Source organism: Vicia villosa, unplaced genomic scaffold (genome assembly GCF_029867415.1).
Source record: "Vicia villosa cultivar HV-30 ecotype Madison, WI unplaced genomic scaffold, Vvil1.0 ctg.000218F_1_1, whole genome shotgun sequence".
NCBI classification, from domain to species: domain Eukaryota; kingdom Viridiplantae; phylum Streptophyta; class Magnoliopsida; order Fabales; family Fabaceae; genus Vicia; species Vicia villosa.
In genome coordinates this window covers 195016-212898 of record NW_026705082.1, presented here as the reverse complement: position 1 = coordinate 212898, position 17883 = coordinate 195016, and the positions used below count along the sequence as shown (strand labels likewise).

General features: G+C 34.2%; 1 protein-coding gene across 1 annotated transcript; it reads right to left on the bottom strand.

Annotated features, from left to right (window-relative positions):
• Positions 1–5618: 5618 nt before the first annotated feature.
• Positions 5619–6056, bottom strand: LOC131625464 (uncharacterized). Its single transcript, XM_058896327.1, has 2 exons — positions 5829–6056; positions 5619–5750 (listed from the first exon to the last, which is right to left on the bottom strand). The coding sequence occupies exons 1-2, from the start codon at positions 6054–6056 to the stop codon at positions 5619–5621; spliced, it is 360 nt and encodes a 119-aa protein (XP_058752310.1).
• Between the last annotated feature and the right edge of the window lie 11827 nt (positions 6057–17883).

Sequence of the window (17883 nt, the reverse complement as noted above, 5' to 3'; positions counted from 1 at the left end):
TAATAGCTGAAGCTTATAAATTAATTCTCAAGTACCTTCTTTTCTATTTAATATTTACAAATTATGTCCAGAGTTAGGATGAATTTTGAAGTGTCTTATCCAAGCTATCAACTAAGGGAAATTAATCAGCGTATTTCATATTTCTGCAAATTCATTAATCACTGCTGAGTCCAATTGTATACTGTTGGTTGTAAATTCAACACTAGAAATTAATGAATTGGATGATAAATTTAACCGGATCTATATTTATGATCATTGATACCAGGTTTGGTGGAGACCAATATTGAGTCAGTTAAGGGTACCTGGAAGCTTTGAAACAAACACACCAATAGTCTTGGAAAGGCGAGGGGTCGGTTTCTTGAGTGGAGGATGGGCCAAACCCCATGAGATACGAGTTTCCCACACGATGTGGTGTTCTTGAGTCTGGATACCATTGTTGAGTGGTTGGACTGAATGTAGTTTTCCTGTTAAAACCAGTGCCTGTAAGATAGGCTTGAGGTTGCCCTTGCTGAGGAATGTGAGTAGATCTAGGTGCAAGATTAGGTGAAGCTCTAGTAGCTGGAGCTTGCCACTGATCTGGATTAGGTGTCTTCTGATTAGATTAGGTGTCCATTGATTTTGTTTAGATGTCCACTAACTTTGCCTGTTTGTCCATTGATTTTGATCAGATGTCCATTAATTTTGGTTGTTTGTCCATTGGTTCCAGCCAAGTGAGGGGTACTCTATTCCATGACTGAGATACAGTCTCCAAGTTGAAGGCATTATAGATGAGTGTCTGTGATAGTACACATTAGCATCATGACCTGTTTTAAAGCATCTCTAACACGGAAACTTGAATCTTCCTGCAAATATTCATCCTCTTCCACGATTAAAGGAACAATCGCCATGATATGCATGAATACCACTAGTGAACTTAGGTTCATTTCTATGTTGAGTGGATGAGGAATGGGGTGTTGAGATAGGTTGAGAGATATTCTCAAGTGTTATAACATTTCCTTGAGTAATGTCAACTGAAAGAGGTTTAGTTAACATATTTTTCTTCACCTTGTCAAATGTGGATTCATGTGAAAGCAACATGGATTCAACTTCAAACACATAACAACATGATATTGAATGATAGATGGAAGTGGATTATACTCGTCAGGCACACCATCTAAAGTTGCTTCTTTGTGGATCTATGTGTGATGAAGGTATATCCGTTGGTTGGTTTTGTTGGTTTTAATGATGATAACTTATGACCACTATTAAAAAGACAATAAATTCATAAGTCAATAAATCCATAAGTCAAACAACTTTTGAGGGTCATAGTTCTCTTCAAGAGTTCTTTGTTATAACTATTAAAAGGCAAGTTGAATGTCACTCTCGAGGAATTTTCTAATGATGATATCTGATCAAGAAGATATCTCAAGCTTCATCATTCATATGATTCACGTTTCAATTTAAGTGTTAATCATGCGTTGAATCATGAAGAGGATTTTGAAGTGTCAAAGTGTGAAAGTTCGTTTGATTCCGCACTTAGCGTTTTAGAGTGCTCAATCTCTGGTGCAATCTTTCTTTTCATTCTCTCTTTATTTTCCGTTATTTAATTTCTCTATGTTGCGTATCTCTCTTATTCTTCGCCTTTTTTCTACCTTTCCGCTACTATCTCTTTGATTATCTATATATTCTAATATAAATGTCTTCAAATATTAAAGTATTTACAAATCATTCTCGAATTTCTAATATCACGATTTCGTCATCTCTAGTGTTTGGAGTCACTTGGTCAACAAGTGGCATCCGAGTTTAACCTCTTCTATAAGACTAATCGTCTCAAGAGGTAGTATGATGACTTCAAATACTTCTTCTTTTAACAAGAGACTTTTCATGAACACACCTCCATTATATGATGATCTAAGATTTACTATATGGAAAGAGAAAATTGAACCTTTTTTTTTTACTTTGTTGATTTTGATTTATGGAATTATGATTTAGAAATTCCTTTTGCTCATACTCATTTTTTTCGATAATGAAATATTAAGCAAATAAAAAAATATGTGGACCACATAAAAAAATTTAGTTTCAATTTAAGTACTCAATGACAAATGCATTATGGAATAAAAAATATTGTTATGTTTTAACTGTAGCGTTGTTAAAGAAGTGCGAAACATAAAAGTCTATTCGGATAAGGTAATTGGAAATTTTTAAAGAATTTAAAATTCTAAGTATGATTCAATTAAAATTCATTTATTTTTAAATTCTTTTATTTGGATAGAGTATTAAGATAATTCGTTGTTTGATTTTTGGGATATTTTTATAAATTTTAGATTTTTAGAGACAAATTTTAAATTTAAAAATAAGAACTCATTTGCAATTTTAAAATTTAAAGAGACCAATTTATAAATTTTGAAAATTATCAATGACTAATTTGCAAATTTTTGAAAATCATGAGCATCAATTTTAATTTTTTGGGAATTATGGGGACTAACTTGCAAATTTTGAAATAATAATATTAAGAGCTAATAACTATTTTCCCCTTGTCATATGGATGAACTTTGAAAAATCATTGTGTGAAAAAAAATCAAGATTCCTTATTATTTTAAGATTCTCTTGTTTTGGTCCTTCATTAAATCAAATAAACATAATCTATGACATGACATGTACGTTTTGTAATATTTATCCATAGTAATAACTACAATAATCACTTAAGTACTGAGAGTAAATGGTGTCATTAATTTCCTTAAAAAATCTAAGGCAATCCTCTTCATCTCTCATTTTCGCCCCCTGAAACTCAAACCCTAATTTGAAGTTGCATGCTCTTCAATCACACACCGTCTTCATTTCCGAAACTGCAACCTGGTTCCATTTGTATTGTCCTTTAATTTTGCCCAAGGTGGAAGGCCAATTTGTCGTTTTTGTTTTTTTGCACGCAACACAGTATTCGTTTTGTTTCCTTCAAGACTCGTTGAAGCTTTCAAAAAGGTATGTTTTTTATTCTTTGTTTCACTTTGTAGTGGTTTCATTGTGTAGATAGTAACAACGTATGTGTTGTCTCTTTTTTTTTTTGTAATGAGTCTGTCAAAAATTAGGTTTTCACCATGGGGTAATTTTATGAGTTATTTGAGTTTACTTTGTGTAGGTTAAGTTTTTTAACCATATGTTACATGTTTAATTGTAGAAATGGGCCTATTCAATGTCATATTTCATCATGGGGTAACTTAGTGCATGACAAGTTCATGTTTTATAGGGATAGGAATGAAACCATTGTAAATAGCCAAGATTCTAATAGGTGGAGTTACTTTGAGGATGTTAGCTTAGTTAGGGATTGGGGTTATGATCGATTTAGATTGTGCAGAAAAATTTCAAGACTTGATAAAGTTTATTTTCACTTCATTGATGACAAACAAGCTGAAGAAATTTCCCCCATTGCCTTGCCAATAATGTGAATGATCAGATATGGGTTGAACACCATCTTGAAGACATTGTAAGTAAGGTTTTTACACCTTATTTTTATCATCTAAGTCAAGGAAGTGATGGTAGTAGTAGTAGTGATGATAGTGGTAGGGATGAGAATTGCATTAGGTTTGGTGATATTGAACAAGAAAGAACAGTTGTAAGAGATTAAGGTTTTGTGAAAGTTATAGTGGACAAACCAACACATGGTTCAAGGGTTGAGATAAATGGTAATTCACTAGGAATCAACGTAAGGGCTAACAAAGATAATTAGAAGACTAATTTCTCATTTAAAGTCAATTTGATTATTCCTACAAAGCTATTGGGTTCAAATTTAAAGAGGAATCTCACTAATATTTCAAGAGAAAATATTGATTATGATAGTGAGGAATCAGATAACTTAGACCCCGGTGATAATGACAATGGAAAACTTCCCAATTATGAGAAGTTTATACGAGAGTTGATGAACAGAGATTTCCAATTTAAGCTAGGTATGGAATTTTATTTATTAAATAAATTCAAGGATGCTATTAGGGAGTGGTTCGTTCTTATTGGAAGAGAGATAAAGTTTGTTAAAAATGAGGGTTATAGGGTTAGAGTAGAGTATAGGGGTAAATGTGGGTTTTTATCATTTTGTAGTAAAGTAGGTGACAGACACACCTACTTTACTATAATGCTCCCAATTGACCATAATCTTCATTATCTGATTTTTCGATATAGTGCTCCCAATGTATTTGTTGAAAGTTTTCACTACAAATTACGGTCCTCTGATATCTCAATTTCAGCTTGAGATTCTTGCTATTCAATTTTGATTTTAATGTGTATCGAAGGTTTTCACAGAAGATTTCACTACTACAGAAAAAGCCTTACCACAACGGTTGGAAAAGGGATACCACAACACCTGACCAACAGTTGTGAGGTAAGGGGTGATTGTATGTCACACGCTTTCCACCACGGTCACGAGACCGTGATTATAAGTCAGAATGTTCCCTATAAATAACATTTTATCATGGTTACAATAAATCATTTTTCTAGAAAGTAGTCAGAGTTTATTATATAATAGGGTTAAATAAGTTTTTGGTCCCTATAAAATTACCAAATTTCGTTTTAAGTCCCTTCAAATTTTTCCTTCAAATTTCAGTCCCTACAAAATTTTCCGTCTAAAAAAATGGTCCCTGACGTTAAAAGCCACTAACGGCTGCTGACGTGTCAAGACAGTTGGAAATTTTTTAAACCATTTGTTAATTGTTTTAATCCAGCGTGTTATTAAAGGGACCACTCATCATTCCTTTGCCCTAATTCCTCTTCTTCATCTTCTGCCTCCATCGTGACCTATATTCCTCATCTTCTTCTTTTGCCCTAATTCCTCATTCAAAATCACTTTGTGCTTCTTCTTCGTTCTTTCGTTTTAGTTCTTCTTCGTTCATCGTGACCTATGTCGTCTGTTTCAGTGAAATCGCGATTTGGTGGTAGGTTTTGTGGGTGTCAAGCTCGGATGGTGATGTATCAATGTAACAATGGACCAAATAAGGGGAGGTTGTTTTGGAGATGTCCTTACTGGAAGAATGCTGATACTTGTAATCTATTCATATGGGCTGAAGATGTTGGTGAAAATTCTGGAAATGAAGATCTTACCATTAGGAATTCAGAGTTTGAAGTCATGGAATCTGTGGGATATATGAAGTCATTGTATGAGGATGCAAGGAAGAAGAACAAGAACTTAAAGGCCAAGTTGAAAATATTGGAATTTCATGGAAAAATAAAGATGTTGGGTCTTGTTGTGTCCGTTATGATTAATTTGTATTTTGTGTTCAAGTGTAATTACTGAGTTGTTTAGGCTTGTGAACACTTGTTAATGTAGTTTGGTTATGTTCATTGTTTGATGTATTTGTTTGATGTTCTTATTTAATGAAATACAATGTAGTTCTTGTTTCAATTTTGTTTGTTATGATACACATAAATGAAAAACCAAAGCAACTGATAACATAAGAGTGGTTCATAATACATCTTAGATTCAGTACAAAACAAAAGAGATACATCCAAAAGTGGTTCATAATAAGTCACACAAATGTTTCAAAGTAAATAACAAAACAGTAGGACAATTTTGGATCACTGAGTCAAGCTCTTTTGGATGTCAGCCCATAGCTTTCTCCCACCAGCACTGCTCACAGTAGAGTCTTCCTCAGGAATTACAAATGGATCATTTTGATCCCTTCCAGGCCCTGTATATTTTTTGTCTTCAAAGTCCTTAGTCTACCACTCTTTCTAATTGGAGATGCAGCAAGATTGGACTTTTTCCTTGGTGATATCATTACCTTCACCTGTTAAGACAAAAAACAGTTAACAATGGTTTATAAACATAGCATGCCAAGGTATATCACCACTTGTTACAAACTTACAGGGTCACTCCTAGTTGACATAGTTGACTTGTTGGCAGCTTTGGACACCTTTGGAGCAATGGATGGTTTGACAGGTTTTGGAACCTTGGGGCATTTCCCAATAAAGGTCTTGGGACCAGATCTTTTACTCTTGACAGGACTAGTATCAATTCTCAATGGTGCAATATCAAGTATTTCCTCATCATCTAACAAGGCCTCCAATTCATCAGGATCAATTCCACAATACATTTTCATTGCCTGCACCTTTCCCCATCATTTTTGGCAAACTTAACTTCCCTACCATTCAACATATTGTGTTCCCGTATAGCCTTTTTAAATTGCTTCAGAGATGAAAATTCCATTCCAACCTTGAACTTAAATTCCTTTCTAAGTTTTTCATCATCCCTAAACCTTATCACTAAAGGCCTACCATCATCACTATCATCATCTGCCCCACTATCAAGCTCATCTGTTAAGTATTCATCATCAATTAAATGTTCCCTTTCCATCTCTTCTGTCATCATTCCTGTATGTATCCCACCTGCACCATTTTCTACTCCACCTGCACCATTTTCTACTCCACCTGCACCAGAATTGTTGATCTCTTCACCTACATCTTCATCAATATCATTCATCCTCTCCTATTCACTATCTTCAAAATGTATGACATCCAAAGAGTCTTCACTTGATTCACCATCTTCACTTTCCTCCACATTAACATTTTCTTTTTCTTTTGGCTCAGTATATATCTCAATATCAGACTTTGTCTCCTCAGCACACATAGCTAACAATGTTGCATCCTCATCATTAACAAGTGGTTTTAGATCATTTTCAAGTGAGCCATGTTCGGACTTCCACCACATTTTCACATCTTCCTTTATAAATGAAGCATCCAAAGCCTTAAGTAAATCACATGCTTCAAAATATGACCAGAAATCTGGGTCCTGACCAGCTATAGCAAAAACATCGCCCCCTTCATATGTTACCCCTTCATCTCTTACAAATTTTCCTTTGGTAAAAAATACAACCTTAAATAACCCCATTCCCTACACATTTCAAGTTAACCAATGGTATATCAGATAGTGAGTTGACAACAAAATAAAACCCTAAACAATGGTATATGGCATGCAAGGAACAACCAACCCTAAACAAGATTCAAGACAGAAATCTCGCAATTATTAAACAATAGAATGAGAAAGTGGGACTTACCTTGTCGTTTTTTGGTACCGGAGCACTCAAAACCAGGAGTTGTCGTTGTTGGGACCACTTGAATGAAAAGGCAAAGAAAGGATGAGAGAAGAGGGACCACGATGAAGTCTTGAGAGAGAAGAGGGACCAGAAGAAGAAGAAGAGGAAAAGATAAGGGTGGATTGTCCCTGTACACGCTGGATTAAAACAATTAACAAATGGTTTAAAAAATTTCCACTTGTCTTGACACGTCAGCAGCCGTTAGTGGCTTTTAACGTCAGGGACCATTTTTTTAGACGAAAAATTTTGTAGGTACTGAAATTTGAAGGAAAAATTTGAAGGGACTTAAAATGAAATTTGGTAATTTTATAAGGACCAAAAACTTATTTAACCCTATATAATATGTAGATTGCTTGTTTTTACATACACATCACTAAAGAAATACAACCATTCAAATTGATAGAAGTATATAATATGAAAATTAAACTATTATTGAAAAACAACTTAAATAAACCACTGTTTAATTTTAATATCATCAATTTATTGGTCTAAAAACATTGATTTATATAAATTAGTTTTCAAATATAACTTAATTTTTAGATTATAAATTTTTCTGTCAATTTAAATGAATATATAATGAAACAAACAACTTACATATATCGTATGAATCATATTAAGAATCATGTCTTTTCCCTTTGGTCTAAAAAAAAAAAAAAACCTCAGTCTCCTTCCTTTGTTGTCCAATAGATCGAAGCTGTGGCTTAATTGACTATAACTTATTGGGAATTTTAAATTCAATTATTTGGATGCTTCAAAAATAATTGATGACAAATACGCGTGGCATGTGTAGTAGTCACATTGTTTTCATGTCCAAAATCAAGCATCAAAATAATGTGTTCTTTTAGATGAAATATTACATTAGTGATATTTAAATGCATGATCAAAATTGGAGACTGAAATTTTTCCAGGAATCGCTAGTCAATTTTTTTTTTGTGAGTAATAATATAATTTTTATTTTTTTGAATAATCAACCTTAAAAGTTGAAATATAGTATACTGAGAGACTAAAACATATTTAACATTCACAATATACCATTATGAAAACTAAATCAAATATTTAAAGCATATTTATAATACATCTTTTCATCTTTTCTATAATAAGACATGTTACTTACCACTTAAAAACCTTTGATTTTGTCTCTCTTCTTTATTAACTACATTAAGAAAGTCACATGACATTGACATATATAATTATTTCACTATTATTCTAACTCCATTTTAATTTGACCTATAACTTATTTTGAATGAAATAAATTATTTTATTTATCATATATTTTTTATTCTTCATAATTGATATTGATTTGTTGATTATTTAGTTTTGAATAATACTATGAATATAAACTTTAATTTAGACTTTAGAATTCATATAATTTTATTCTTTACATGATTATAAATATAACTTATTATTAATTTGTCACTTATATATTCATTTAATTAAAAAAGATCATAATCTAAATTTATTATTTATATTTTGATTTGGATGATTTATTTATTTCTAAATTTAAATTTTTGTTTGCATGTTATACTATTCTGACCATTTTTAATTTTTTTTTAAAATTTATTAGTTATATTTCTAATAGATTAAAAATATTAAAGAAAACAAATTATTACTTGTATTTTAATTTGGTTGATTTATTTATTTGAAAGATAATAATTCCAATATATATATATATATATATATATATATATATATATATATATATATATATATATATATATATATATATATATATATATATATATATATATATATATATATATATATATATATATATATATATATATATTTAGCCTTTAAAATATATAATATTTTTGATTTAATCCTATTATTGTGATGCTAAAGATTTAATCGACTTATTTTATAGATTTAAATATTATATATCAGAGGTCATATTGTCCAAGATTAAACTGAATTGTGTATGGTGATTCTACAATTAAATTAATAGTTTATTAGCGGCATACATATAGCTAATGTAATAGTTTCCATAATATTATATTAGATTACTAGCTCGTAGACGAATGCAACATTTAAACGAATACATATGAATACCTTTATGTCTGTCTGTCTCATTATTTTAGTACACTAAAGCATGTATGTACAGACGAATACCTGAATACCTTTATGTCTGTCTGTCTCCTTATTTTAGTATACTAAAGCACGTATGTATTTTATGAAATTTATCTTTTACTTATTAAAAATGATATTATTTAGACAAATTTAATAGGATATGGATTCTTTTTAAGATTTTCACTACTACAACATTCAATCTGTCTCATAAAAATTGTAATTATTTAAACATTTGAATACTAAGTTTGATATTGTTTTTGAGGTAAAATATGTATATAATAGTCCAAACATAACAATATGACAGTATGTAATTAATAGGGGTGGAATTATGTTAGACTGATAATAGGGGCATACAGGTTAGCCTCTACTGGCTCAAACCAGGCCACGCATTGAAAAATTGTTATTCCACTCCATACTTTTCTAGCGCACCACGCGAAATTCCAAAATTACCCCTCAAAACCAGAAGAATATTTTCGGTATGCACCAAAATTGACATTGACATTGGAATTAACCGGAAATATAACTACGATATGGAACTGCAAGTATATTTATGGTTCGTGGAACACCTAAAAGACGCGTTGCCTCTTCCACTCCCATTATAGTTTCAAAAACAAACAAACACAACAACTCTCTCAATTTCATTTTCATCAAATCAACCACATTTTCCACCGAAGTTGTTCGAAAGCATCAAACATCAGTGTATCAAGCATCTAACAACAATCAATCAATCAAGTAAGTTGATTTTGAAATTTTTAGAGTTTATGTAAAATTCACTCAAAAGTGTGTTTTAGGTCAGAAATTGGGCATTTGTGGATTGTTTTGAACATTATAAATCATTTCTAAGGTGTTAGACATGTCTTTTAAATGATTAATAAATATTTATTTGAATTCTTATGTGGGGGTGGGTGGAATTCTTATTTGAATTCCAGTGTTCCTCCTGCTACTCCCACTACTTCAGCATCCTGCAGTAGACGGGATTCTCCAGTCCATCATTCTCTACCCCCGTCCACCTACAGGCTCACCTCTTCACCTCAACATTTGAGGCGGGAGAGACCTCAGGTTCTCAGGCGACACCAGAGGTACCAGAGGCTCAATCTCAGCCTCAATCAGAGCCTTAATCCCAGCCTCCATCCCAGCTTCCATCCCACCCTCGTGCATAACTTGCACCTGCACCGCCAGCACCTGCACAGCCTGCGGCGCCTCAGGCTTTTGGAGGAGGACTGTTTGATTTAAAGTTATGATTTTTTTAGTGGAAACTTCAAAACTCCCGGTATAGTTTTAATTTTTTGATAAATATTCATACTTTTTGAAATTCGGTAATTTTAAACAAGCGTATAACAGTAAAACCATACAATATGTGGGGTGAAAGATATAAGTGAGGGGATAGCAGGTTAAATCCTCGAGTATCCCCTAGTTATAATTAGAGAACTTAACCTACCTCCTCCCAATGATAGTGCTATTACTTTTATGCTCCTACAAAATTTTTCTTGAAATTTCTTTTTTCATTTACCAGAAATTTCAAGGAAATACCGGATTTTTTCGAAGATTTTTTTTTACACTACTGGAAATTTGAAATTTTTGTTAATTTAGATAAAACTTTAGTATATTTTGAAATTTTCGGTGGTATAATTTTTTTTCTCAAAAAAATTATACCAAAAATTTATAAATAAACTATCGATATTTTGGTATGTTACAGAAAAATTTGCAAAACTACCAAAAATTTCGTTCTTGGCCACCCCAAATTTGTTCATGGACATTTTCGAAATAATGAAAAAAGAATAATAGTAGGCAAAATTCTCTTGGGAAATTCTCATTGCACCATATACATACTCACAGTCCCGCGGTGAAAAACCCAAAATACCCCTATATTTCAAATATGCATATCCTAAATCACCTTTTTTTAAAATAAAATAAAAAAGATGTATTCAGATATGCATCTCCGAAATCACCCTTTTTAAAAAAAAAGTGTCTTCGGATATGCATATATGAAATATTCTGGGGTTTTTCACAAAACACAAACAGCCACCCCCTTATGTTTTCATTGTCTTTAATACAAAATTTTCACTTCAAACCCATTTGTACCAAGTTCTATTCAAAGCATTCCTACTCTACAACTCCCATCCAAGCATTCATCAAGGTTCAAAGCTCCATTAAAGTTGTAATCAAAACTTCAAGAAATTGTAAGTTTCCACAACTTTCTACTCTAGCTTCGAAATGTTATTAGGGCTGTTAGAAATTAGGATTATGTTGTAGGTTGAAATGATAGTTTTTAGATGGAAAAAATTGGATTTTGGATTAGTTAGGGAAAGGAATGGAAGTCTTCCAAAAATGGTTGTTCGATAAAATTTCGGAAGTGCATATCCGAAATCACCTCTGACCAGTTTTGGATATGCACTTCCGAAATTGGCTCTGAGTTGTTGTTTTTAATTTCAATTGCGTTTTCATCATACTCTTACCAGTGGCATTTTTTCAAGAAAATGGCTGACAACCAGGCATCGACCGATCGACTTAGACAGGAGAGGCATACACAAACAGCCTCAGCTCGATGCGAGAGAGCCGTGCAGCAAAGAGTGATTGCAGGATCCTCATCTGCATCGAGGAGTCGGCTGTCTCGGATGTCTTCCTCTAGTGAGGTGGAGGAGGTGGTACATGAGGAGGAGGAGGTACCCAAGGTTCACCCCGAGCACGACGAGGATGCTCAAGACGATGCTCAGAACGCACAGGAGGGTGGCTACCCGGGAGGGCCTTCAGACACGTCTATCTTGATATACTATCATGACCATGCCGCTCGACATATTTGGGACAACGAGGTTGTTTTTTATTGCACTTTCTAATTTAACCATTTTAATTACAAATAGTTGAAATGAATATAAAAGGTTTATCGAGGATGAGGGGGATGTTGTTTTTGTTGAGTACCACCGAGCCTGTGCTTTGCGGTGTTGGTTCATTTCTTGGTTGACACGTCCCTCTTTGTGGAAAAAAGTGCAACCTATGTGGACGTGACATACCTCCGGTACTTTATGGATTTGAGTACAGCTCACGAGTGGAACTAGGGGGTCATCATTCTGGTATACCTCTACCAGAAGCTAAATGAAACATGCAACTAGAGGACTAGACAATTGAATGGCTCTTGCACACTCCTCACAGCACACTTCTTTTTTAATTATATCACATTTAGTCTGTTATTTGTTAACGTGTACTAACATATTATCATATTTGTTTTTTAGAGCTGGATCATCTCTTACTTCCACCGCATTCATGGCTACGATCCTGGTCCCTAGTATACTAACGTCATGCCTAGGGATGCACGATACATCCTCCAAAGGGGGGATCATAAAGTGGCACCATTCGGTTATACCTCGATCGTACTTTTCACGGTGACATCAGGTGGACGCCCTTCGGTGATTACAGTGATGTTGTCCCATTCGACCGCATCACATTATATTCCGGATGGTTGGCATGTGGGGCCAACACCATCGTCAGATATCTGTCGGAGCGGTGCATGAGATAGTTCGGGTGTGTGCAAATGATACTGAGTTCTCCATTTGAGGCTGCTCCCGACACCGCTACCCGTCGAGATCTCACTGCTATCTATCAGGATTCGGCACATCACATGGTGCAAGATAAGTATCGGAGCATGCGGGCCACTCAGAGTTGGCACTGTGTAGATGTGTATGTGACATGGTTTTATTAGGTGTCACATCCTATCATGACACCCGATGCTCCAGGACGTCCACCTAGGCCAACGCACGAGGAGCTCTTGGAGAATCAGCAGGCCGATTATGACCATGTCATTGATCTCCTACAGATATGCCAGCGGATACAGTTGATTGGACAGGAGGCATTGGAGAGATGGATCATTGAGGAGGACGGTCCAGAGGCGGTTGCCATAGTGCAGAGGATGTAAGTGAGGCGTCTGGTGCGACAACGTATAAGAGGCAGAGGAGGTCGCATTAGACATACTCAGTAGTTGTAGTGGTCTATTTTTATTTATGATTTTTTTCAAGTGTTGTAATATTTCGACATTTTGCACTTATCCGAACAACTATTTCTATATTATGATATCGTTCTTTTACTCTAGTCTACGTATTTTTTATTTCCACAACATTTTGTCAGATAATAGGAGGTGTTAATTTTAGTTACTATGATGCTCCGATTGTAACAATATAATGTTGTTGTTTTTAAAAATGAAGGACTCGGAGCATATTTCGGATATGCATATCCGAAACTGACTCATGATATTTTTGGATATGCGAAATATTTAAAAATGTGAAAATATTGCCCTCAGATATGCATATCCGAAACACCTTAAAATGTGAAAAGAGTGCCTTCGAATATGCATATCAGAAGATCATTTTAGGAATTTCAAGAGTGTTTTTCACCCTGTATGGGTATAATAAGAAATTCCCAATTCTCTTATAGTTAGGGTTCTTGCTAGCTAAGTAACAGGCTTCTTGCTAGCTAAGTAACTGTTAGAAAAATGGTATGATAATCCTGGACAAAATAATGTGATTTATTATAGGCCAATGCAATTATGCGTTAAGTTTGAAACGAGTTAGGGTAGTGCGGAGTGCACGCTCGTCGAGCCAAACGCATAATTGAATATGAATAATAGAAACGAGCATAACGTTTCGTTTGAATAGTTGCACCCGTTCCCAACGGACATAACGATTCGTTTGAATAGTTGCACCCGTTCTAACAGACATAACTGTTTTCCGAAAAGGTGTGTCTGTTCGTTTCTATTATTGGTCTCCTATATAAGGAGTCTTTTGGTCTCGATTTAAAACACGAAATCATATACTTCCTCTACATTCTGATCTGTTCTCCATTGTCAGAAACAGATTGATTCTTCAAGAATTATCCCCGCAAAGATTTCGTGAACCCAGACAAGTATAGGGTCGAAATACTTTGTTCAGAAAGTGAACGAACACGATTCTTGAAGATATCCAGGATTATCATACCATTTTTCTAACAAACGAACAAAGTATTCTTTCTGATAATCATGGCTGGAGGAGGAAGCACCGTCAAGGAGATGACTAAAAGTTTCGGAAAATTGGACAAGTTTCAAGGACAATTAACATATGGTGAACACACGAAAAATTTACATGATAAACCGGGTACATTTTATTGTTTTTCATAGAAATTAGAGTATTTGTCAATATTATAATATCAAGATAATAAAATAATATATTTTGTTATCGTAGTGTATTGTCACGATAATGCCGTAAATATATGAATATATTAATTTAGTCGTTGAACGTATACCGTTAGTGAAGTGTTAATTGTATTAATAAATTTCTTTCTGGAAAATGGTAGTAGGAACCAAAACTAATATATCAGTTACAACAATGGCCATTTTCATGGAATTAATTCTTTTTATTGTCAGAACTAATTCACTTATTAATTACATATGCATGTGTAGTGGTTTGTGAGTGTGTAATGATAAGTACACAAAGTAAATAGTAAAATAATACATACATAGTTTATGTTTTGGAGTTGATGATTTTCTATACTGTTCAATGCTCATAATCTTCTTGCTTGTTTTGATAATGATTATATGAAAAATATGTTAATCAGCGATCAATGTGATCAAATCTATTAAAGTTTATTATGAAGTCAAATTATAAAATTGATTTTAATTTGGATTCTATGATAATATTTATTTGTATTGAACGAGACTTATCATTATAAGGCATATAAAGATTATTCATAGATGGATCATGACTAATACATACCTCTAAATTTGGAGTCTAATATAACGAATCTTGATATGTGAAATTTTGAGAACTTTATCGTGGAGGATAAGAAATTCGAGTTTCTCACAAATGAAGAACCTCGTGAGAAAGGTTTTCCACACGGCTTGTTGAACCGAAAGTTCTTCACGAATTATTGAAACATATTCCGAACTAAGGACAAGGTAGAGAGTCTGAAATGCTAAGGAACTAGGACCGGACAAAATTGCTTTTCGACTTATTTCTCTTGTGTAGAAGGAAATAGTGAGAGTTTTGTTGGTAAGATTCCTATTATTCTTCAAGTGGAAGATGATCCTAAGACTTATAAGGAAGCATTAGCTTCAAATGACTATGTTTTTTGGAATAATGATATCCAAGATGAAATAGATTCAATAATGTCAAACCATACTTGGAACTTGTCGATCGACTTAAAAAGATCAGGATCCATTGGATGCAAATGGATGTTTAGAAGAAAGTATCATAGTGATGGTACATTAAACATCTACAAGAATTGATTAGTAACCAAAGGCTTCAGACAAAAAGAAGGGATTGATTATTTCGATACCTATGCCCAATTGCCTGTATCACTACTATTAGATTGTTGATTGCCTTGGCGGCTATTCATAATCTAGTGATTCATCAAATGGATGTCAAAACAGCATTTCTGAATGGTGATTTAGAAGAAGAAGTGTACATGAAGCAACCTGAAGGTTTTGTAATGCCTGGTAATGAGCATAAAGTTTGTAGGCTAGTTAAGTCGTTGTATGGGCTGAAACAAGCTCCGAAGCAGTGGCATCAAAAGTTTGATGAGGTTGTTTTGTCTCATGGTTTCATTCTAAACCAAGCTGACAAATGTGTATATAGCAAATCTGATACATTCAGTAAAGGAGTTTTCATTTGTCTATATGTTGATGACATGTTGATCTTTGGCACCGACCAAAGTCAAGTTGATAAAACAAAGGTTTTCTTGTCATCAAAGTTCTCCATGAAGGATATGGGAGAAGCGGACGTTATTCTTGGTATTAAGATTAAACGGGAAAATAAGGGGATTGTAATTACGCAATCTCATTACATTGAGAAAATATTCAAGAAGTTCAATTATGAAAATTGTTCTCCAGTAAGTACTCTCATGGACCCGGGAGAAAAGCTTGTGCCAAATACAGGTAAACCTGTGGATCAACTCGAATACTCAAGAGCTATAGGCTCTTTGATGTATGCTATGATTAGCACTAGACCGGATATTTCTTATGCGGTTGGAAAGTTGAGCAGATTTACTAGTAATCCCAGTAGACATCATTGGCATGCGATAACTAGGGTATTCAAGTACTTGAAGGGTACTATGAATTATGGATTGTAATATATGGGATTTCCTTCGGTGTTAGAGGGTTATTCGGATGCTAGTTGGATAAATAATGTTGAAGATTCATCCTCTACAAGTGGATGAGTGTTCTTGCTTGGGGGAGGTGCCATCTCATGGGCTTCCAAGAAGCAAACATGTATAACTAGTTCCACAATGGAATCTGAGTTTGTAGCATTAGCTGCTGCTCGAAAAGAAGTAGAATGGCTAAGGAACTTGGTATATGAGATTCCGATATGGCCTAAACCGATATCACCAATTTCTATCTGTTGTGATAGTAGTGCCACACTGGCTAAAGCATATAGTCAAACATACAATGGAAAGTCTAGACATTTGGGTATTAGACATAGTATGATTAGGGAATTAGTCATGAATGAGGTGATATCTATTGAGTTTGTTCGGTCGCAACAAAACTTAGTTGACCACTTGACGAAGGGGTTAGCAAGAGACTTAGTGAAGAAGTCGGTAATTGGGATGGGATTAAAGTCCATTTAAATCTATTAGTTATGGTATACCCAATTCCCTTCTAATACAACGTTAGAAGCAGAATTCAATGTGGAAAGATCATAGTTAAAGATTGGAGCAATTGTGTTTATCTTCCCAAGGTATGTGCTCAGACCTGCAAGTGATGGCTAGGTTGAAGTATATCTTCTTAATGGTTCTTTTGAAAAATTGCAAATGCAGGTGCAAGATTAAAAGGATCACCTATGTGAGCATGAAGTTTTGCCGCTTCAAGAAGCTTGGACTTAGCTTCCTATATGCTTATTAATGGATAAGGACACATGGCTTGTAAAGTGTCAAGTATGAATAGTAGAGTATTGTAAGAAACATATGTGTACTATATCTTTAGATATTCAAATGGATTGACGGGTTCAATCATTATGACACCCCGATTTTCGAATATTTGGAATGTGTATTTGTACTAAGATGAAAATTCAATCGTAAGACATTTTCTTCTATGCATTTGTTTGATCGTTATACATGTAAAGTAAATCAAGGATTATACTAAAATGGGGGGAGTTTGTTGGTGATTTCAGTATCATCAATGCATTTTGGTAGTAATGTGATTTATTATAGGCCAATGCAATTATGCGTTAAGTTTGAAACGAGTTAGGGTAGTGCGGAGTGCACGCTCGTCGAGCCAAACGCGTAATTGAATATGAATAATAGAAACGGGCATAACGTTTCGTTTGAATAGTTGCACCCGTTCCCAACGGACATAACGATTCGTTTGAATAGTTGCACCCGTTCTAACAGACATAACTGTTTTCCGAAAAGGTGTGTCTGTTCGTTTCTATTATTGGTCTCCTATATAAGGAGTCTTTTGGTCTCGATTTAAAACACGAAATCATATACTTCCTCTACATTCTGATCTGTTCTCCATTGTCAGAAACAGATTGATTCTTCAAGAATTATCCCCGCAAAGATTTCGTGAACCCAGACAAGTATAGGGTCGAAATACTTTGTTCGGAAAGTGAACGAACACGATTCTTGAAGATATCCAGGATTATCATACCATTTTTCTAACAGTAACAGGCTTCAGGCCCATTATAGTGAGTGAGCCTATGATGTGAGAATACGCTGACGTGGATAACTGCCACAACAAAAAAACTGATTCCCTCCCTCCCAATCACTTTTCCCTCCAAAAAATCCGCCACTGTAGTTTCAATCT

What these genes read in the sequence shown, in the direction of transcription:
- LOC131625464 (XM_058896327.1), bottom strand. Translation starts at nt 6,056, where the DNA reads ATGTATTGTGGAATTGATCCTGATGAATTGGAGGCCTTGTTAGATGAT. An exon ending in TGTCAACTAGGAGTGACCCT is followed by an intron (nt 5,751 to 5,828) that starts GTAAGTTTGTAA and finishes TTGTCTTAACAG; the next exon opens with GTGAAGGTAATGATATCACC.